General features: G+C 34.2%; 2 protein-coding genes across 15 annotated transcripts in view; one reads left to right on the forward strand and one right to left on the reverse strand.

Moving 5' to 3' along the window:
- The window catches only part of LOC125652853 (uncharacterized), a 79,342-nt gene extending 79,171 nt beyond the window's left edge, over window positions 1-171 (reverse strand). The window contains exon 1 of the mRNA XM_048882293.2: window positions 113-171. The gene's annotated coding sequence lies outside the window, so the exon portion shown is untranslated. The remainder of the gene's footprint in view (window positions 1-112) is intronic.
- The window catches only part of LOC125652851 (echinoderm microtubule-associated protein-like 2), a 34,031-nt gene extending 13,404 nt beyond the window's left edge, over window positions 1-20,627 (forward strand). For 4 of the 14 annotated variants that reach the window (XM_048882287.2, XM_056164784.1, XM_048882284.2 and 1 more), the window contains 19 exons: window positions 733-756; window positions 3,781-3,806; window positions 4,074-4,200; window positions 5,254-5,403; window positions 5,683-5,755; window positions 6,536-6,583; window positions 8,094-8,195; window positions 8,472-8,573; window positions 9,181-9,315; window positions 13,460-13,559; window positions 13,736-13,893; window positions 14,650-14,775; window positions 16,248-16,379; window positions 16,624-16,780; window positions 17,367-17,464; window positions 17,886-17,973; window positions 18,070-18,165; window positions 18,316-18,446; window positions 19,466-20,627. In XM_048882287.2, coding sequence (XP_048738244.1) covers window positions 733-756; window positions 3,781-3,806; window positions 4,074-4,200; window positions 5,254-5,403; window positions 5,683-5,755; window positions 6,536-6,583; window positions 8,094-8,195; window positions 8,472-8,573; window positions 9,181-9,315; window positions 13,460-13,559; window positions 13,736-13,893; window positions 14,650-14,775; window positions 16,248-16,379; window positions 16,624-16,780; window positions 17,367-17,464; window positions 17,886-17,973; window positions 18,070-18,165; window positions 18,316-18,446; window positions 19,466-19,591 — 1,999 coding nt within the window. In that variant the 3' untranslated portion in view covers window positions 19,592-20,627. The remainder of the gene's footprint in view (window positions 1-732; window positions 757-3,780; window positions 3,807-4,073; window positions 4,201-5,253; window positions 5,404-5,682; window positions 5,756-6,535; window positions 6,584-8,093; window positions 8,196-8,471; window positions 8,574-9,180; window positions 9,316-13,459; window positions 13,560-13,735; window positions 13,894-14,649; window positions 14,776-16,247; window positions 16,380-16,623; window positions 16,781-17,366; window positions 17,465-17,885; window positions 17,974-18,069; window positions 18,166-18,315; window positions 18,447-19,465) is intronic. The other 10 variants (XM_056164782.1, XM_056164785.1, XM_048882285.2 and 7 more) reach the window with 3 other exon arrangements.

The raw sequence follows: 20,627 nt of genomic DNA on the forward strand, positions 1-20,627 counted from the left end.
GTTCAGATTTTTATTTATTTTTAATTTCTCTATTACTCATATAGTAATTTGTTTTAAAATGAATTACTGAAGAAGAAAAAAAATATAGGAAAGTTTTCATTATAGAACATACCTATTTTTTGGTGAAAGAAATGGACAAGTTCCTAGGCTAGCATGTAATTTCTTTTGAACGAAGAAACAATTTGCATACTCTTACAAGAAGAGGCACATCATAACGACTTAAAGTAAATGTCTTATCTCTATAAGTGGTTTATAAATTGCAGAGGATTAAAAGATGTTTTCTTCGCTAAGACGTGTAGATGGAGAAACGAAGTCCAGTTGTCAAGGAAAATAATGACGATTTCTACTGGGTGTTGCATAGACTATGTAGACCTAATGATCTAATTGTGCTCTTTGTACTAAATGAAATGAAAGGTCACTCACAGGTTGTGTAAAGATTGTGATGAACATTAATGCATTAGGTTTCATCAATCATTAATAGTTTCCTTGACAACCAGGTGAGTTCTTCCTCAGTCACATGTCTGTCACCTGACTGAACGTCAGACTCCCCCTGGCCGTTACACTTGAATGATGATGCATAAATATGTATATCATTCCGGCTACATGTTGTTGACATAGTAACATTCTGTGTGTTAATCCATGTGTAACAGTGTCACTATTAGTGGATTTTTGTAAACTGGGCTGGCCTTGTATAAAAACATCAATATACATATTGTTACTCATGGCTTCCAGAGGAAAGAAGGGGTCCAAAGCACGGTAACAAATTTGAGATTTACCAAAAATCTGCTTTTATGTTCAATGCATGAATTGTATTACACTGGTTGTTTGGCAGAAAATTTCATCAAATTGTTCTAGACATGCTCTTATTTTTGGAGCATTATATGCACTATTTCAGTAGTCTGTTGATGCATTGGGAGTTTCTTCTTGCATGGAGTTTACAATAGGAAGTAACTGGCCTTTTTGAGTTATGCATCATGAACAAGGAAATTGTTTGACTGAACAGATGTTTCATTCTATAGCCACTTCATTACAAGCCTTTCTTTCAGTATATAGGTCTAGAGAGACTTGTTTTATAAACATGTACAGCTAGTGTAGTGTTACTAAAGTACCTATGTTTTATATGCTCATGCTGTTATGTATATATGTTTCCATACTTGACCATATTAAGCTTAATCTCACATGCATATAAGACTGTGCATGCTGTATATGTATCGCTGTATAAGGCTCTATCTTTAGAAGCAAATTTGTGGGGAAATGTTTTGAAATTTATAGTAATTTTTGTGTAGTAAAGATGATGTACAGTATATTTTGTTGGAGGAAAGTAGAGAAATATTTCATTTAATTATGAATTTTTTTTTTTTCAATTTTACACTTTTAGGTTTGAAATTTCTAGACAGTAGAAGCAAAGGAAAAGGAAAGGGTTTCTTTTTTTAAGGGAGTGAATTTTAGATATATCAGTAATTATTTGCATAAGATGGACAATATTTGCTTTCACAAGGATGTATATCAGCACTAGAGGACATAAATAATGCATACAGTACCATTGATGTCTATGATGAAGTAGCCCTCTTGGTTGTAACTTCTCACTCAAATTAGTGAAAAATCAATAAGTCACAAAAGTAATTGATTACTATGGTAACTAAATCAACAGAAGTCACAATATGTAATTTTGATACTGTTTGTAACACAATGTACATATTTTCTTTGTTATGATAAAGATTTTCTTGGTAACACCTGTTGGGGGTCTGTGTGTGTCTGTATTTGCTGTTATCATATGCAACATGCAGTTCAACAAAGATCAGCCATGTAATGTAGCACATGTAAATTGACTATTTAGAAAAATGCCAAATGAACTCCTTCATATTCTGTTGCATTTAATTTGTGGTCAATGGGCATTACATTCCATATTTTTCAATCATGATTTATGTAATCATTAAAACAGAAAACATCAATTCAGCTATTATAAGAAAAATATTTTATTAACAAGAAATAAATAAACATTAAGAATGTTTCTAAATCTGCGTTTGTTATTCCAAAGAATCATTAGATAATCTTTTAAATTTGCTATAGTATTGCAATTAATGTGAACATTCTGCTACATAAGCATGTCCAGGGACTTTTTAAACTCAAAATGGTGTTAACCACTCAGCCCCCTTAAATCTTAAAGAGGTTTGCACCTGAGATTTGGAGTAACGTCAATTTTATTTTGGGAAGTGTATTTTTGAATTCTACATTGAAGGAGAATTAGGAAATTAAAAAGAAAAAACTGGGGTCACAATGCTTGTTATTGAGCTACAATGTTTCTAAACATGACCTTTTTGCACTCAAAATTGATTCAAGTTTTATTGAATTAAAACTTGATTTGTCTGTTGGTGTAAGGAACACAAATCAATCATAACATAAAATAGATGCATAATCATGTCTTCTAACAATACAGATTTTAAAAAAAGTTTAATACCAGTAATGGAATTAAATAATTACCTTTTTGCAATTGATATACACAAAAAATCATGATATAAAATTTGAGAGTTTAAAAGAAAATATTAGGAGTAATGTCAATTTCTAAAATTTCACATAATTTTTTTAAAAAGTGGAAGCTGGAGATTAAAAAAAAATTCAATTATTGGTGAAAATACTGAATTTTTATACAAAATTTCAAGTACATTAATATAAACTTTTTTAAGAATTGGTTTTCTGTTTGGAAAATATATCAACTAAATTATTAAATTACAACATTTGAACTAGTTCCAAGTCTCAACTACTTGTATCATAAATCATAAAACTGAAATACACGTATAGGGGTATAAAAATAGAAGATATATTGGATGAAACAGAAACTGATATATCATGCAGATTTAGAACTTTTTAATTAATCCTTCTGCCACAAAATATAGTCCCTGACAAACCCTTTCAAAATTGAAATTGACACCAAAAAAATTCAACTGGATAGGGTTCAGTAATAGGTGTGTTATATGTTTGTACCAATGGGATCAGTATTGCACCAGTAAATACTTAGTTGTAGCATCCTGCGCAGTTGCCCTCTAAAGCTCAGGAGCTAACTTCCTTTTAAGACACACATCATCACAGCCTTGTAGATAAATAACTCAACAGATTTATAACTTTCACATAAAATCAATAAATCTTTCCTAGCGGCTAACAAATTAACTCTTAATTTCAAAATGACAAAAATGAGTAAACAATATATATAAATGCAAAAAGCAATTTTCTGATTTAATAATCAGTGTTTGGTATTCTCTATTAGGAGTGAAATTCAGCAAGTCAAACAACTTTTGCAACTTTGGAAAGGGTGGGAAGGGGTGAGGGGAAAAGTAATTGATGTACTTTGATCTACATATTTAACTAAGTACACATGTACTTATGTTGAAATTTGAATTGTGTTTTTTGCTAACACTCATTTAAGTAATCCAATTCTAATTGCTTGCAAACCATTTTGTAATAAGCTGATATTTTGGATTATTCAAGTTCAATTGTCTTTGTGTAGCATGTAAAATCTTTGTCATGAAATGAAAAAGTTTTGATTAGAGTGTACGCTTATGATATTTAATAAGAAATAGAATTCTGGACATGGAAGACTTTAGCACAGATCTGAATACTTAGTAGGTTGATTTCATGAAATACTTGCTCTGTTTATTAATGAGAATTAGTAGGTTGATTTCATGAAATACTTGCTCTGTTTATTTATGAGAATTAGGAATGTATCTGAATATATAGTAAAATTGAAACCTATTTTGAACATTATCTTGTTTGTCTTATTTACAGTAGTAGAGATCCGGAGTGGAGATCAGGTAATTATAAACTTGCCATGATTCATTTATATGTAGAGATTACGTAAATGTGCTTTAAGTGTTTGAATCTTGATTAAGTGGAACTTTGGGTAATGTGTATTGTGTATATTAGAAGATGCCATAACCACAGGTATAACCCATGACAAAGTTGACAAATGCCCAGTCTTTACATAAAAATCTATCATTCATATCAGACCTGAAATGATTTAGTTTCTAAAGTCAAGTGTAGAAAATCTTAGCCATTTTCTTTTGTTTTGTTTCCTTTAGAGGAAGGATATGTGAAAATCTACCTCAGAGGGCGTGCTATCAATCTGTACGCTCCCACCTCTGTGGAAAATGTGGATGTAGCCAGCGTGGCAGATCCACCTTCTGAAAAGCTGCAGCTGGAATGGGTGTATCCTTACTGCACCACCTTGCATACATTAATGGGGATTATGTTCTGACAGCAATTTAGATATCAGCACAAGTGTTGGTAACAAATGTGTGTATATGTTGTTATTTTCTGCTGTGAAAAATTTTGTCGGATGTGATGGAGAGAAAATATGTGGTTACCAAGGTGGCTGCAGTTCTGTAGCTCCCTGGTCCTAGAACTGCAGTCAGGCTGTATGGGTCCAAAAAGTCACCTGAGTGTTTTTGTCATCTCATTAGTTCAAGGGTTAGGTATTTAGTTAATTCTCATCAGTACAAGGGTTAGGTATTTAGTTGATTCTCATCAGTACAAGGGTTGGGTATTTAGTTGATTCTCATCAGTACAAGGGTTAGGTATTTAGTTGATTCTCATCAGTACAAGGGTTTAGGTATTTAGTTGATTCTCATCAGTACAAGGGTTAGATATTTAGTTGATTCTCATCAGTACAAGGGTTGGGTATTTAGTTTATTCTCATCAGTACAAGGGTTGGGTATTTAGTTTATTCTCATCAGTATAAGGGTTAGGTTCTCATCAGTACAAGGGTTAGGTATTTAGTTGATTCTCATCAGTACAAGGGTTAGGTATTTAGTTGATTCTCATCAGTACAAGGGTTGGGTATTTAGTTGATTCTCATCAGTACAAGGGTTAGGTATTTAGTTGATTCTCATCAGTACAAGGGTTAGGTATTTAGTTGATGATGCTGGAATGTATTGATTTCAATGTTCATTTAATTAATGTACAGGTTGTAGATGACAGGAAACGAGTATTCCATGTGGTGACAAAGTTGTAGAACTGAACACCAACTGAAACAAATTCATTATCATTTCCCTAACATGTTTTTGTCATCATATAAAGTTGCTCTTGTACACTTTAAGTATTTTATCTTTTTATCAAAGATTTTTCAGTATTTGTGTGGATTTTAAGCTTCCCTTTTGGACTTCACTTTGGCAATATAGAATACCGGGTAGTGTCATTATGTTGAAAACGAAAGTTCTTGTAAAGTATTGGATTAGGTGATAGTTTCCCTGACTGTGACAGTTATGGATACCGGGGCAGGGACTGTCGATCGAACCTGTACTACCTCTCCACCGGGGAAATCATCTACTTCGCTGCGGCCGCAGTCGTTCTCCACAATGTGGAAGAGAACACGCAGCGGCACTACCTGGGCCACACTGACGACGTCAAATGGTGAGTGTTGATAAAACATCAGCACTGCTGAATGAAATTGTAGTGATGTAACTGCATGGATTGAACAAGAATTGTCATATTGAATAGCTTATTGTGGAAGTTTATCATCAATTTCAATGTTAATAATTTATGTTGCAGTGAAGATAAGCATTTACTCACCAATTTAATGTCGATGTCTTTGGTCCCAAAATATAACAAAAGAACAGGAAACAAATTATATATGTATGTCAACTTTTAGTGTGTTGTATAGATACCTTTGCCAATGTTTGTGTTCTACAGCTTGGCCATCCATCCTGACCAAGTGCGAGTGGCAACAGGACAGGTGGCAGGTCATGACCAGAAGGAGGGCAAGGTAGGTGTGAAGTTCAGCACGATTTATTGGGATCCCAGAACCTGTAGAACCGAAACTTCTATGTACGGTATAGGTGTCAGGATTCAGTGGTGCTATTGTATCATCAGATGCAGTTATATATTAATATTCTTTTATTTATACAGTTTTTCTCTTGGTGATATGCATAATTGGCTGTGACGCATGACCTTTACAATTTTCCTTTCTGTTTATTCTGGTAAAAAAAAATCAAGAATTAATGTTGTACTATGTTGAAGTTCATGCTAATACCAAAGTATAATGTAGAATATTTTGTAACAAATCATCACACAGGACTTGGATGTAATATTGCATGTACCCTGTAAAGCTATTGTATTCAATCAGTAATGTACATATATATATATTGTATACCATACAAAAACTTACTGTATTTAACACTTGACTAAGTGCTAAATGTGTAGTAATTTATCTTCATATTCAAACATCCAGACACTTTCTTGGAAACTAGGGGTCTCTTCACAGAAAATCTTATGACCACTGACCAATACTACCTACTCATTGCTTTGAACATTTCTGAATGAACAGTTTAATGAAACCTGCTTATTTACTAAGGCAAAGTAATGCTGTGGTAACTGGAAGGAGAGGAGAAACTTTTAATTTTAGTAATTAGATGAAGAGTGAATTGGACCCCTAGTTTCCAGTCTTTGTATTGTATATTATCTGGTCCGTGGGTTTCTTTGTTGTCATGGTGTAAACTTTATCACTGTTTCTTTTTCTCACTTTTGTGCTTTGTTGCATGAATAGAGAAAGGCTGGGAAAAAAGATATCCCTGAAGCTGATAAAGATCATTGGGTAAGGAAAAAATAAGACCATCTGTGTGATCCAATCTTGTGTCATTTCAAAGGTTTTATCATCCAATCATGATGCTTCATTCATTTACGCAACAAGGATTAGCAAATCATCAGTTCTGTTTCAGGAGCTACATTTCATGTGCAGATTGGTAACCATGAATAATGATAAACATTTACTGTGTGATAGTGAGGGAGATATGAAGATGTATTCACCCAAGAAAAATCAAATTACATGAGCGTAATGTGGCATGCCCGAGGGAAATATGATTTTTCTTGGGTGAAAACATCTTCATAACTCCAGAACATTCATGTTATACCAACATAAATCAAAACTACAAAAATCTTGCATCCCTGCATATTTATATATATGTAGTTGAACTCGCTGTATTGGAGCGGACACTTGTATGAGGAACAAAATAATGTGATATACATGTAATAACCATTTCTTATATTTCCCCCTTCTCCCTGAATGCTGATTATTTACATGGTCAGTTAAACTGTGTATTGGAAATTTGCAATCCCACCCCCCCACCCCAAATAAACAAATTCCATTTGTGCCTTACGAAGTACAAACATTCACATATGGGGAATGACTTAGACATATTGTAATGTCACAATAAACCGTTATTTACTGTACCTGGATGGAATATGATGTTTGGGGGAAATGTGAAGTTTTATTCTCCCTTTCATGTGACTGTATAGGCCAATCAGATAATGCATTATATAGAGTATCGTCTTGGTGTATAATAATGAAATTTTTTATAACTTTATGGATTAATTTTTATATTAATCTTTACAATAGAAAGTCCACCGATTTCAATGTTTGCGATCAGCAGTTTCAGCCAGTCTGATAAACTTTTATGTTGGACTAATTAATCCAAAAAAAATTGTTAGAATGGTCACATTTTGACATTCATATCTAATTAACGTTAGTACTGGACATACTCGGTATTATTAGGAATATATAAGTTCAGTAGCAGGTATACTGGAGGCACAATTGATATCCACATTGCAGGAAAGTTGAAATTTACAATTTTAACATCTATGAAGGAGTGAAAGGCATAGCAAAGATATTTGTTTTGTTGAATCTCAGACCATACTTAGCTTTGTTCTGACTTCCTCAGTGAACAGCTTAATCCTCAGGGCTGTCATAGCGGGTTGCCCTTGAACCCAGTCCATAAATATGTAATACATGAACATGTATATACATGTAATAACTACCAGTGCTTAATTTTTCCCCGTAGCTTGTAATAATTTAGATATTGTAAAATCCTACACATTACAATGACTGCATGTTCAATATACTTAATATTACACAGATATTAAACCATTGAAAGTATTATATAACATTGGAAATTATACTGATCATTAACAAACTTATGTAGTGATCCTGAATAATAGAATATATACATGTAATTCAAATAAATTATTACAGCATTATAATTGTATCTATCAGTTTTCGGATTGATCATATCTGATTACTTAACACTTTGAACACATGTTTTGAACAGCCCCATGTGAGGATTTGGGACACCATGAACCTGAACACTCTTCATGTGATTGGGATAGGAGATTTTGACAAGGCCGTCAGTTGTCTGTCCTTCTCCAAACTGGTATGACAGAATCTGAATGATACTAATTATTTGTTAATTGGAAATGGAAAGATTTTGTCGTAAGTGATTTGCATGTGAGCTTGAAAACTTGACTATAATCAATATCGTCCAGAAGAATCTGCCATTTTCTTTTATCTGAGCAAATCTGCTGCTACAAAAATCCATTTAGTAGGAAAGTTGTAGTGTGTAATTACTTCTCCTATTTAGGGGCCAGAGGTTTGGTATTTTTCATGTTTATAATTAAGGGAAAAGTAATTCCTTGCTGTATAATTAAAGGATGGAGGAAATCATTTAGTTGTGGTGGATGAGGCGAACGACCATGTCATGTCTGTATGGGACCTCAGTAGAGCTCATCCCAAGAAAATAACAGAGACCAAGGTTAGTTGTCTGTATGAGACATCAGTAAAACTCATCCCAAGAAAATCACTGAGACCAAGGTTAGTGGCCTAGGAAATTAGCTTAGAGTTATGTTAACAGTCTGCTGTTGCTATGCTGATGACCAGTAGGTTGGAAAATTCTTTCAAGACTCACAAGAGTATTAGATAAGCATCTAGTGAATATACAAGTCATCGATTAAGTTAATTGCTCAGCAGAGGAAAGGAATCTGCATTAATTAGTTGTTTTGCCTGACCAAGTTATTGACAAATCAGTTGACCAATATCCACCTCAAGCATTTACTGTCCAGAAAGGTTGTATAATCTTACATAGATGTATAACTGGACAATAGAGGGTGGCTGTAATATTTTTTTTGAAATTCAGAATGAATGAAAATATATTCTTAATGAACTTGTCCATAGTGCATGTAGTAATTGATTGAAAATGTTATAAATTGTCTGTCAGGGAATAGATAGAAAATATTTGTTTAAAAATTAATTGACATCCATTGAGTGGTTTATCAGATTGTAGGAATTGATTGGCATGTATTAATTGATTTTTTATCTTCAGAATATAGAAATTGTTTGACCTTTATTGATTGATTTTTCAGAGCTCAACAGAGCCAGTATTGGCTGCAGAGTTCCACCCTCTAGAGAAAGGCAGCATCATCTCTTGTGGTAAAGGTCAGATCTCATTCTGGACATTAGAAGGCGGCTCCTTGGCCAAGAAAACTGGCATATTTGATGTAAGGAGGCATTAATGAAATTCTTACAGTTTTAAAACATAGTAGCTCCCACTTAATCTGACACTGGTTGTTCAGAAGTGTTTAGATGCAGGTTCAGGCCCCAGGATGAGGCTGTGTAGGTCATACTGTAAAAATGAACTATATCTTCAAAATTGTCCTTTTTATATGCAATATGAACATCTTGCAAAAAAAGTGGGTGATAGTAATATGATTTAATGAACTTGGAGGCTTCAACCAGAATTGTGAAATTCACAACCCTAGGTCAGAGGTTTAGGCCCCAGGACAGGTCTAATATGGCTAACATTACATACAAGTCCACATTTTCTTTATAGATTACAAAATTGTGAAAAAGAAGATGAAGTAAATGATTGGAATGGTTTAGAAGAGTAGATTTATAAAATAGTTACCATTGAAATCATTATTGATGGGATGGGGGCCATGGAGTTCAAAAATCAGATGTATGACATGTTGGGAATGTCGTGGAGGATTAAAGTTTGAAAGATTTCAAGGGAGGGGAAATACCAAGTGTCAAAAAATGCAAGTTTTAGAAATTTGATGACATTTCTTTGGAATGTGTTTGAAGAATGAAATTCTGATATGTTCACTTCAGATATAGATGAGGTCAGTCAGCAATATTAAAATTCTTAATGACTGTCTGAATGTTTTCAGTTTAATGCAACAATCTGATTGAAATATTGAAATTATGAGGTACTTGGGTGACGGACCTACACTCCTCTTATTTATTATTATTATGTTCCCCAAACAAAGTTTGGGAACATATTGTTTTTACTCTGTTTCTTATTAAGGTCTTCCGTCTCCTGCGGAAGACCTTACTATTATTGTTCGCGTTCTTCTTCTTCATTATTATTATTATTATTATTATTATTTTCCTTGGTAGTACACGCGTTTTTCTCAGCCATTTCTCGATCGATTTTCACGAAATTTTCAGGAAAGATGTCTTTTGGTGACGAGACTTTGCTTGCAAAATTTCGTGCTTGACGTCACTTCCGGACAGGAGTTATCTCTCTTTTAGTGACTTTTTGAAGGGCCTTGTTGTCCACACATCTCCTCCGTTAGTTTTGAAGCTAGAGTCTTGAAATTTCTACACAAGATAGAGTAAACATTTTAGAAGATTTGTGGGGGATTCGATTTTACCGGAGGCGATTTGCCTAAACGCTCGCCTGGACCTGAAAAAATGGATGCCAAAATGTTTCGCCGATTTCGGCGATTTTTGACCTTTGATCTCCAATATCTTTTTTCTTGCAAATATTTTGTTAAGACATGTAGAACAAAAGTTGTGCACATTTACAAGATCTTTTCGAAAATATCAAGATTTAGGGGCTAGCCCCTTAAATTAGGGATCTAGAAGGGCTCAAAGTTTAGATCAAATATCTCAAAAATCGTTAATATTTTGGTATAAGTCAAAGAACAAAAAATGTTCATCTCAACAATCCAAATCTATTCATATAAAAATTTAGGTCATATGTTACGTAATAAGGGATTTTAAGGGCCAAAACCATAAATTTTTTACCCCTTGTATCTCGAAAATGACAAATCTTTTGAAAAGCAATAAAGAACAAAAGTTGTTCAGAATGATGATCTGAACAATATGCATATTTCGTTTTTACCCTATGTGGCCCCGTTAGGGAGCTACAGTTTGGCCCCTAAAAATTACTTCTAGAAATAACTCGAGAACGGTAAAGAATTTCTAAATACTTGTTGAACAAAAAATGTTTGAAATGTCATGACCTATCTTACGATATCAAGCAAAAGGGGCTGACCCTTTAAATTAGGGGCCCAGAAGGGTCCAAAGGTTTATGAGAATATCTCAGAAACTATTAATATTTTGTAATAAGTCATTGAAGCGGAAATGTTCATCTAAACGAGCTTGTTCTTATCAAATCAAAAAGTAGGTCATATGTTACATAATAAGGGATTTTAAGGGCCAAAATCATAAATAATTGACGCCTCATATCTTGAAAACGACAAATATATTGAAAAGCATTATTGAACAAAAGTTGTTCAGAATGATAATCTAAACAATATGTACATTTCGTTTTTTCCCTATGTGGCCCCGTTAGGGAGCTACAGTTTGGCCCCTAAATATTTCTTGTAGAGATAACTCGAGAACGGTAAAGAATTTCTAAATACTTGTTGAGCAAAAAATGTTTAAAATGACAAGGCCTTTCTTACGATATCAAGCAAAACGGGCTGGCCCTTTAAATTAGGGGTTCAGAAGGGTCCAAATGTTTTTGAGAATATCTCAGAAACTATTAATATTTTATAATAAGTTGTAGAAGCGGAAATGTTCATCTCAACGAGCTTGATCTTATCAAATCAAAAAGTAGGTCATATGTTACGTAATTAGAGATTTTAAGGGCCAAAATCGTAAATATTTGACGCCTCATATCTTTAAAACGACATATTTTTTGAAAAGCATTATTGAACAAAAGTTGTTCAATGTGTCATAACCTATCGATCAATATCAAAAAATGGGTCTGTGGGCCTCATGGCTCGCCTGTAGAGTCGATTTTTGTCGATATCAGTCGATTTCAAAAACTTGTAACTGGTAAATATTTTGTAAGGACATATTGAACAAAAGTTGTTCAGTTTATCGAGATCTATCGATTGATATCAAGAAATAGGCCTATGGTCCTAATGGCTCGCCTGTAGAGTCGATTTTTTGTCGATATCGGTCGATCTCAATAACTTTTTACAGGTAAATATTTTGTAAAGACATATAGAACTAAAGTTGTTGAGTCTATAGAGGGCTAACAAATGACATCAAGAAATAGGCCCGCGGGCCTTATGGCTCGCCTGGAGAGTCGAATTTCAAACGAATTTCACCGCAACTTTGCTTCAGAAGCTTATGATATGAAAAATTGATTATATCTAAAGTGTCTTAAAGTCGGAAACTAAATTGGGACTCATTTGTCTTTTTTTTTCTTTTTTTTTAACTCCGAGTGCATCAACAAATCGGACGGAAGACCTACTCGTTGCTCGCAACGAGATCGTGTCTAGTTATTATTATTATTCTTTTTCTCCGGTACTTTTTTGTCCGGTAGTGTTCTCAGAAACTACAAAAGGGATCGATATGAAACTTTCCAAGATGATAGTATAGCGTTTGTAGATGTGCATAGTGATAGTCATTTTGTCTGCACATGCATTCACGCTCGCGCACGTGCACTGCAATTTGGGTACAAAAATGGAAAATCAGAATATTAAAGGGATCGATATGAAACCAAAATAGGATGGTAGTGTATCATTTGTAGATATCAAAAATGATATTTATTTTGTCTGCACGCGCACGCATGCGCGTGCACGTGCATTACAAAATTTGTACTCTAACTTTGGAATCAGTCTAACTTTTTTGTTCTTCATTGAAATGGCTTGATATTCATATCATAGGTAGATATTGAGACCCTTAACTGATTTGCATGGTCAAAATTACCAATTTGCACGCGCATGCACGTGCGCTTCATTTTGATTGGATAGTACTAAAACGTCTGTAACTATCTTATTGATGAAGCGAATGAGATGATATTCACAGCATACGTAGACAATATGTGTATCTTTATTTTGGTGTAACAAAAAATGCCAATGCACACGCGCATGCGCGTGCAACGTTTTTCAAATGTTCAATATTTAAAGAACGATAACGTTTTTGTTTTTCATCAAATTCTATTGATATTAGGGGTTTAGATGTGTCTTGGTACTCCTTACAAATTGCTGTGGTTAGAATTACTGCTCAGCACGTGCATGCACGTGTGCTGAATTCTGATTGGACGATTTTGAAATCGCTATAACTTCCTTATATTTGGTGGAAACGTTATGAAATTCATACTGTGGGTATATGATACAAATGCCTGTTGAACGACATCAACAAAAATTCAGAATCATGTGCGCGTGTATGCACGTGCAACGCTTTCTTTCATTTCTTGGTACTGAAATGACCATATTGAACGTACTACATGTAATTAAAGGCTAAAATAAAATGATTTTTTTCCTATAGATTCACAAGGACATCACTTTTTAATTGGGGGAGGTTTGGGGAACATCTGTAACGGTCCCCATTACAATTAGAACTAGTTATTATTATTATTATTTAGAATTAATAATAGCTGGGTTTTTTTTCATTTTTTAGAAACACGATAAACCCAAGTTTGTATTGTGTGTAGCATTTGCTGAAAATGGAGATGTCATATCTGGTGATTCCAATGGAAACATTTTCATCTGGCCAAAAGGTTTGAATTATTAATTAGTTCATTTCACTGAAACAAATGGTAGAAAAAAATGCGTCTTGAATTATTGATAAATTAATTCCCTTGTAAGAAATTTATCATCATGGTTTCAACTGACAGACCAATGTTTGTTTTGAAAACATATTTTATTTTATTTTTATTCTGAATTGATTTTATAGGAAACAACAGAATATCAAAGGCTATTGAGGGAGTACATGAGGGTGGAATTTTCTCACTGTGTGTGATGAAGGATGGCAGTGTTCTGTCTGGAGGAGGGAAGGACAAAAAGGTCATTCAGTATGATAGCTCCTACACAAAAACGGGAGTAGAAACTGAGGTACGGAGAGTGGTCAGGGCTATTGATTGCTTTAGAAGAAAGACAAGCAATTTTCTTGCTTTTGATTAAAATGTCCTCAAAGAAATTTGTCACCATTTCAATAGTTGTGCAGAATGGATATATTTTATTTACACTATTCCAATTTTAGGCAGTTGTTATGTCATGAAAACCTGGTATATCTATACTTTGTTATTTTTAAAAATCTTGTGTGCATGCCCAGAGATTGGAGATCAGTTGTGCATCATATTGTGTTTGGTCAGTCTGTTTGTTTGTCTGCAACATGACTTTAAGTGTACAAAGTAGAAACTTCATGTTCAGTGAACTGAAAAGTCAAGTCAATGCTTTGTAACTGCTAAAGATCAAGATCAGGTGAAATTTGAAACAATTAAATGTGACCATGCACAAAGGCATTGTTATTTACAAGCACATCTTGTTTATTTTAAATTCAGTTTAACACAAAACGCATTTTCGTTGTGTAGAAATGTTACCTAGGTCATGACAATGCTAAACTAGATCATCAAAGTCCATTTTAAGTAAACCACCCACCCTTCTAAACTGAGCAGTTTCTTCGGGCTGATGACTGGTCAGTATTGAGGAGTTTCACTGTACTGCATTTACCTTATTCTACCATTCAAAATTACTCGGGTTTACATTGAAGTTGAATGTATTGTACCTAGTACATGTGCAAATACAGAATTCTCTTTTAGTATTAGTGGAGTAATTGTGACAGATGTTTAATTCCAGTCTCTGTTACAGATCCCAGAGAACTATGGAGGGGTGCGGATGCTGAGTCAGGGTAAGGGAGGAATGATTCTGGTGGGAACGACCAGGAACTGTATCCTTCAGGGCACTGTGGACCTCCAGCTCAATCCGATTGTCCAGGTACAATGGCTTCACAGTGTACTCCTCATTTACATGATATGCATAATAATTCCGAGTTTCCTTGGGAAGATTTTAGTCTGTCTTTCCGGTGGTTTGTCTGTCCATCAGGTACCATTGCAGGGCCCCTTCTGACTTGTTTATAGTTTTCTAGTGGTATTTTGTATTGCTTCAATTCATTGATTCACATCCATGGCTTACAATTAGAATCCACACTGTATGTAACAAAATATCAAAATGGGGATATTTTCTCACACATATTTATATAATTTTGTTAAACATTTCAACCTGTCCAATGGCAGATGTTAATTTCTCAAAGCAATGGGACAACCTAATGGTTTCTTGACCCTTATTTTAAATGGTTAATGCCATTTATATTTGAAGATAATAAACCTATTGTAAAATATTGAAATGTTAAGGGATCTTGTTTTTTGTTTTGTTTTACTACAGTAATGTGCAAAACTTATACTGTTTAAAAGGCCTCTTTTTATTTATTTTTTACTTCGCTCATCGTCTTGATATATACTGTCATTAGGTACAATGTAATATACAATTATTGACAGTTTTTGGCCAATACAATACTTTAAGTACTTGAGTAGTATATTATTTAGCAAGGGCGAGGTGAATGTTTTACTAAAGCAAAAACATTGTATTGGCTGAGAAAATGTTGGTAATTATTTTATTACATATGACTGAATAATTCAAAACTGGTTAATATGAATATTGATACCTGGTTAGCCTCTTTGTATAAATCTAGACTCCAAGATATAGTCAGAAGTGATTAGAGGCACAAGTCTTTGTTTATTATGGGACTGAATGATTTAAAATTTCTGAACCTGCTACTAAAACATGTAGCACTTGTCAAGCAATACTGATCAGTCATCTTTAGATCGGTCTCGATGTTGCTATAATTCAAAAGCTGTTGCTCCAGTGCATGATAGAAGTCACCCTTTCTGGGGTTTTTTTACACTATGGTACAAGAATGTTGAAAGTGAGTGGAGACGCGAGTTTCCATTGAGTGACCAAAAATAATAATCAAGTTGTATCAATATTAAAATTTCCAATTTATTTTGAGCCTGATATTGGAGAAATCAAATGTTATATTTACCTCGAAGGCACATTCAGGTAAATATAACATTCTGTTTTTCCAAGGATTTTGGATCTCAGACAATCAGAAAGCACAGAATTATTTGATCAAAGAATAACGAGAAATATTCCTGTTAGTATAAAGGGTTTATTATTCCTGAATTTCACCTAATGAATCGGATTATGATACACGATGATGGAGAAACTTTAGAATTAGTCACACCACTGCAGAAACAACATGTACACCAACAGTGATGCATACAAATATACATTTCACATGCTTTTTTTATTTTCTCTTAACCTGAGCTTCCAAACTACTTGTGTTTTGTTCAGAATGAATTATTTTCATACGGGAAATACCCCTTTGTGATAAAGCTTTGCTCTTGTAGGGTCACATGGATGAGTTGTGGGGACTGGCCTCTCACCCCAGTCAGCATCAGTTTTTGACCAGCGGATCGGACAAACAGGTCCATATGTGGGACAGCATGAGTCGATCTGTCGTTTGGTCCAAGGAGCTCTCTGTAAGTAGGGAAAATAAAAGGAGAGGAATATGATAATTTTTAGTGGTATTCTTTGTATCGCAACATGATTTAATTTTCTGCAACATGATTCTGTGATATTTGAGGCATAAACCTGGGGTTAGATAACATGCTTACCATTTGTATTTTTGTCAGTATGCAATTGAAATTTAATTAAGATCCTGACAGATTAAGTTTCGTTTTGTGGGTTTGCTTTGTAACATTGTGTGTATGTATCATTTGTAAGGACCCAGCCCACAGCTGCTGTTTTTATCATGATGCAAGTGTGGTTGCCATAGGAACAGAGACAGGAAGATGGTTGGTGTTGGATTGTGAAACTCACGAAATTGTCACCAGTCATACAGATGGCAATGAACAGATCGAGTGTGTTCTGTATTCACCAGGTTAGTATACAAAATTTCCATGTCAACTAGCAACACAACTTGTGCATCAATACAGTGTATATGATCTTGTGTGTAACTCACACTTTGTTCCGGATTTGTGGGGAATGTCTGATGATGAGGATTATATTTATTACATTCCCAAACAATAATCACTCAATTAACAAACATTTTTTAATTTTCCAATTTATTTTTGGCCCGATATTGGAGAATTCAAATGTTACATTAACCTCAACGACACATGCAGGTGAACATTGATAGAATCCTTCATTAGTAGGAGTGTGGGATAGGAAAATTCCACGGTGGGGACAAGATTCGCAGTCTAGGTTTTTTTTGAGTCCTAGACTGAATCTTGTTCCAGAGGTGGAATTTCCCTATCTTACATGAGTAAATAAGGAGGGATTGTTTTTCTCACATTTTACCCACAGTTCAGTGCATAAGTTTAGGAACTTTGAGAAAATTCAGAGTTATCAAAATCCTCATTTGAATGCATAAACTACTTCGACAGGCAGAAAGAGCATACCCAAAAATGGTTTACACTGTAAGTGTAAACGAACTGCATTTCATTGTTCCCTCTGTATTTTTACAGATGGGAAATATCTTGCCCTTGGATCTCGAGACAATCACATTTATATCTATGAGGTGACCGAGGATGGCAAGAAATACTCTAGGATTGGACGGTGTACTGTAAGTAATGTGATTCTGTACTAATTATAATCAAATTTAGTGCTACAACGAGCGTAATCATTTATTAGAAAATTCTTGGAAATGTAAATGAATGGAGAGGTATAAGTACTGTATACAGCTTTAAATTCACTCTTGTTTTCTTGGGGTTTTTTTTAAAAATTTTATGCTTTCTTGTCTAAATCTGCTTCCATACAATCTTTAAAAATTTACATATTTTAAGTCCACTTCCTATTAATATTCTGGCTAAACTATATTAAGTTTTGACCAACAATGAAAATACTACCACAAAAATAAGACTGTAAATAGTATATTGTGCCCCCAATACTGTAATTGTAGATATGTGATTTTATTTATTAGATTGCTGTATATTGTCCCATCCTGATTTGATGTTGAAGATGTTGTTATTAATTTTTATGTACAGGGACACAGCAGCTTTGTGACACATCTGGACTGGTCCAGTGATAGCGTACATTTGTGTAGTAATTCAGGAGACTATGAAGTTCTGTACTGTAAGTGTCTAATTATTGTTATGTCAGTTTATCATTACTTGTTTGCTGCCCATTGATTAGAATCTAGATGACAATCGGTGCTGATTTTTCTTTCAGGGAAGGTTCCAGCATGTAAACAGGAGACATCCATTTCTGCTGTCAGGGATACCGAATGGGCTTCTGGAAATTGTACCCTAACTTTTAATGCTGCAGGTATTTAATTATAATTTTCCCACTTTAAATTTTTCAAATAATTATTTTCTCACAATAGAGTTGCAGGGGAAAGTAATGTTGGAAGTAGTAGTATGTACATCCATAAGTACAAGTGTGTGTGTGTCTACAATGTACAAGTATAACTTTCAGGAGTCTGGCCAGAAGGTGCCGATGGGACTGATGTGAACAATGTGTGTAGATCAAACAATGGTAAAATCCTAGCCAGTGCTGATGACTTTGGAAAAGTTAACCTGTACAAGTCCCCATGTTGCCAACCAAAGGTAGGGAACATTTAAACGAGGTTCAGAACAAGACGCTTGTCTACAGCTTAGAATAACTTTTACCAGAGATAGACAATCCTGATGTACTGAAGTTCAGAGTTTGTATTCAGAATAAGGGGAGTTTGTGTGTAGAATTGGTCATGAATTCTGTACGTTTTGATCATCTAATGATTCATGTTTTTAGCTCTGACACCTGAATCATAGATCAAATTTATTCATTGTCCTTTGTTATTAAGTTTTCATATTTTCAACTTCTCCAAAACCATGTGGCCAATTTCAGGTTAACTTGACAAAAAGTATCCTTAGGAAATGGGGATTCAAGTTCAACAAAAGGCCATGCTCCTTTCCAAAAAGATAAAGTGCAAATAGGGTGGATGTTTAAAATACAGTCTTTAGAACTACTCATCCAGACTACACTTATATGGAAGCATCCTCATATAGTGTACATTCAGGTGTGGCAAATGGTAGAAATCCAAAGTTTGCCTCTCTTTTTTTTTAAATATATATGTATACGTCCATCTTTTGATGGTTTCCCATTTGTCCATCCGTCTGTCTTTCTGTTAAATTTTTCTGTGTCCAGGTCCTATCTCACAATGTCAGGCCTAGGACTATCAAACCTGGTCAGCTGATGGGGGGGGGGGGGGGGGGGGGGGTGCTATAACCCAAAATAGGCCACTGTAACCTCATATTGGAATATTATGGTTATACATAGTCAGATCATGTCCGCGTCATATCTTGTACACTGTAAGGCCTAGCTCCACCAAACTGATGAATCTTGGGTAGATGGTGTGTATTGTAGGTAATGTTGACCTACTTAGTATCACAGCTATTGATTTCCAAGTATGCAAATATAGATATGCATTATGTACATTTAAGTATAAGATGGGTGTTTCATGTACCTTAGCAGTGTACTTTATCAATAACTGTTGAACTCAATGACAGAAATTGTTAACAGAATATAATAACAGGTGTAAGAGAAAGCAATGCTGATATTTATGCATTGTGTTTTATTTTTTCAGGCAAAGAAGCATATTTACAATGGTCACAGCAGTCATGTAACTAATGTCAGTTTCCTGTTCGATGATTCGAGACTACTGTCGACGGGTGGCCGAGACATGTCAATCATGCAGTGGCAAGTCGTGTAAATGGTTCTATTGTTATTTAGGTACCTGTTAGACATTATACAAAGCGAAATGTCTTGAGACAGTATAATTGTTATACATGTATTTTGTAATTTGCAGTAAGTAGTGATATATGTACACGTTTTCTACCATTTTGTATTGTTACATTTATAGTTAACAAATTGTATATCTGTTCTCGTGTATGGTGTTTTGTCTTCATGTTCTCATTATATACAGTATTGATTTTTTCTTGTTAAACATGTAAGATTTTTTTCAACCAGGGTTTGGATTAATTTTATTGGAGTTGTACGTGTTACCTTTTTATCAGGATATAAGCCAAGAATTTCAGCATTTCCTAATTAAATATCGTATTTATAATTTGTGGATGATAAAATACATTTCCATTTAAAGTATGATGTACATGTCATTTAGTGTCATACATATGTATGAATTTGTGTACCTCTTGGTTAGTGAAAAGGTTTCTTCTGTTTTCAGTGTTGGGTGTGGGATTTGTTACTGTCTAGGAAGTGTTCATATTTTATATTTATATTAGACAATGATACCTGAATGTTTAGGAATGTGTTTGTGTAACTTCTAACTGGACAGGTAGGGGAATTTTCTTAAGTGTTCAATTAATATGATAGATTTTAGAATAAGAGAGACATGTATATATGGATAATATGAACCCTTTTCAGTATTTCATGTAATTGTACAGGGCAGTTGTTGTCAGTTTATTCAAGCTTTTACAGTTTCAAAGATTTGATTAAAAGTTTCTGTCAAATGTATTTACTTTTTAATGTGCAATACTGAAGTGATGTGTTTTGATTAGTGCTAGAATCTGTTAAAGTATGTTTTGAAATGAAAAGCAGTTGCAGTATCATGAATTCTCAGCAGATGACTGGGATGTTTATAAACACTGAAAGAAATTTTGTGAACAAAGGAATCCTTTAATTTTTTTTTTCTTTATGTAGACTTATACTATGTATGTGTACAGATATATCTCTATATTCTTGTTTCTATATACACCAATGATCTTTAATAAAAGAATTGGTTTCATCAT

The sequence above is a fragment of the Ostrea edulis genome, chromosome 5 (genome assembly GCF_947568905.1).
Source record: "Ostrea edulis chromosome 5, xbOstEdul1.1, whole genome shotgun sequence".
In the NCBI taxonomy this organism is placed as follows: Eukaryota; Metazoa; Mollusca; class Bivalvia; order Ostreida; family Ostreidae; genus Ostrea; species Ostrea edulis.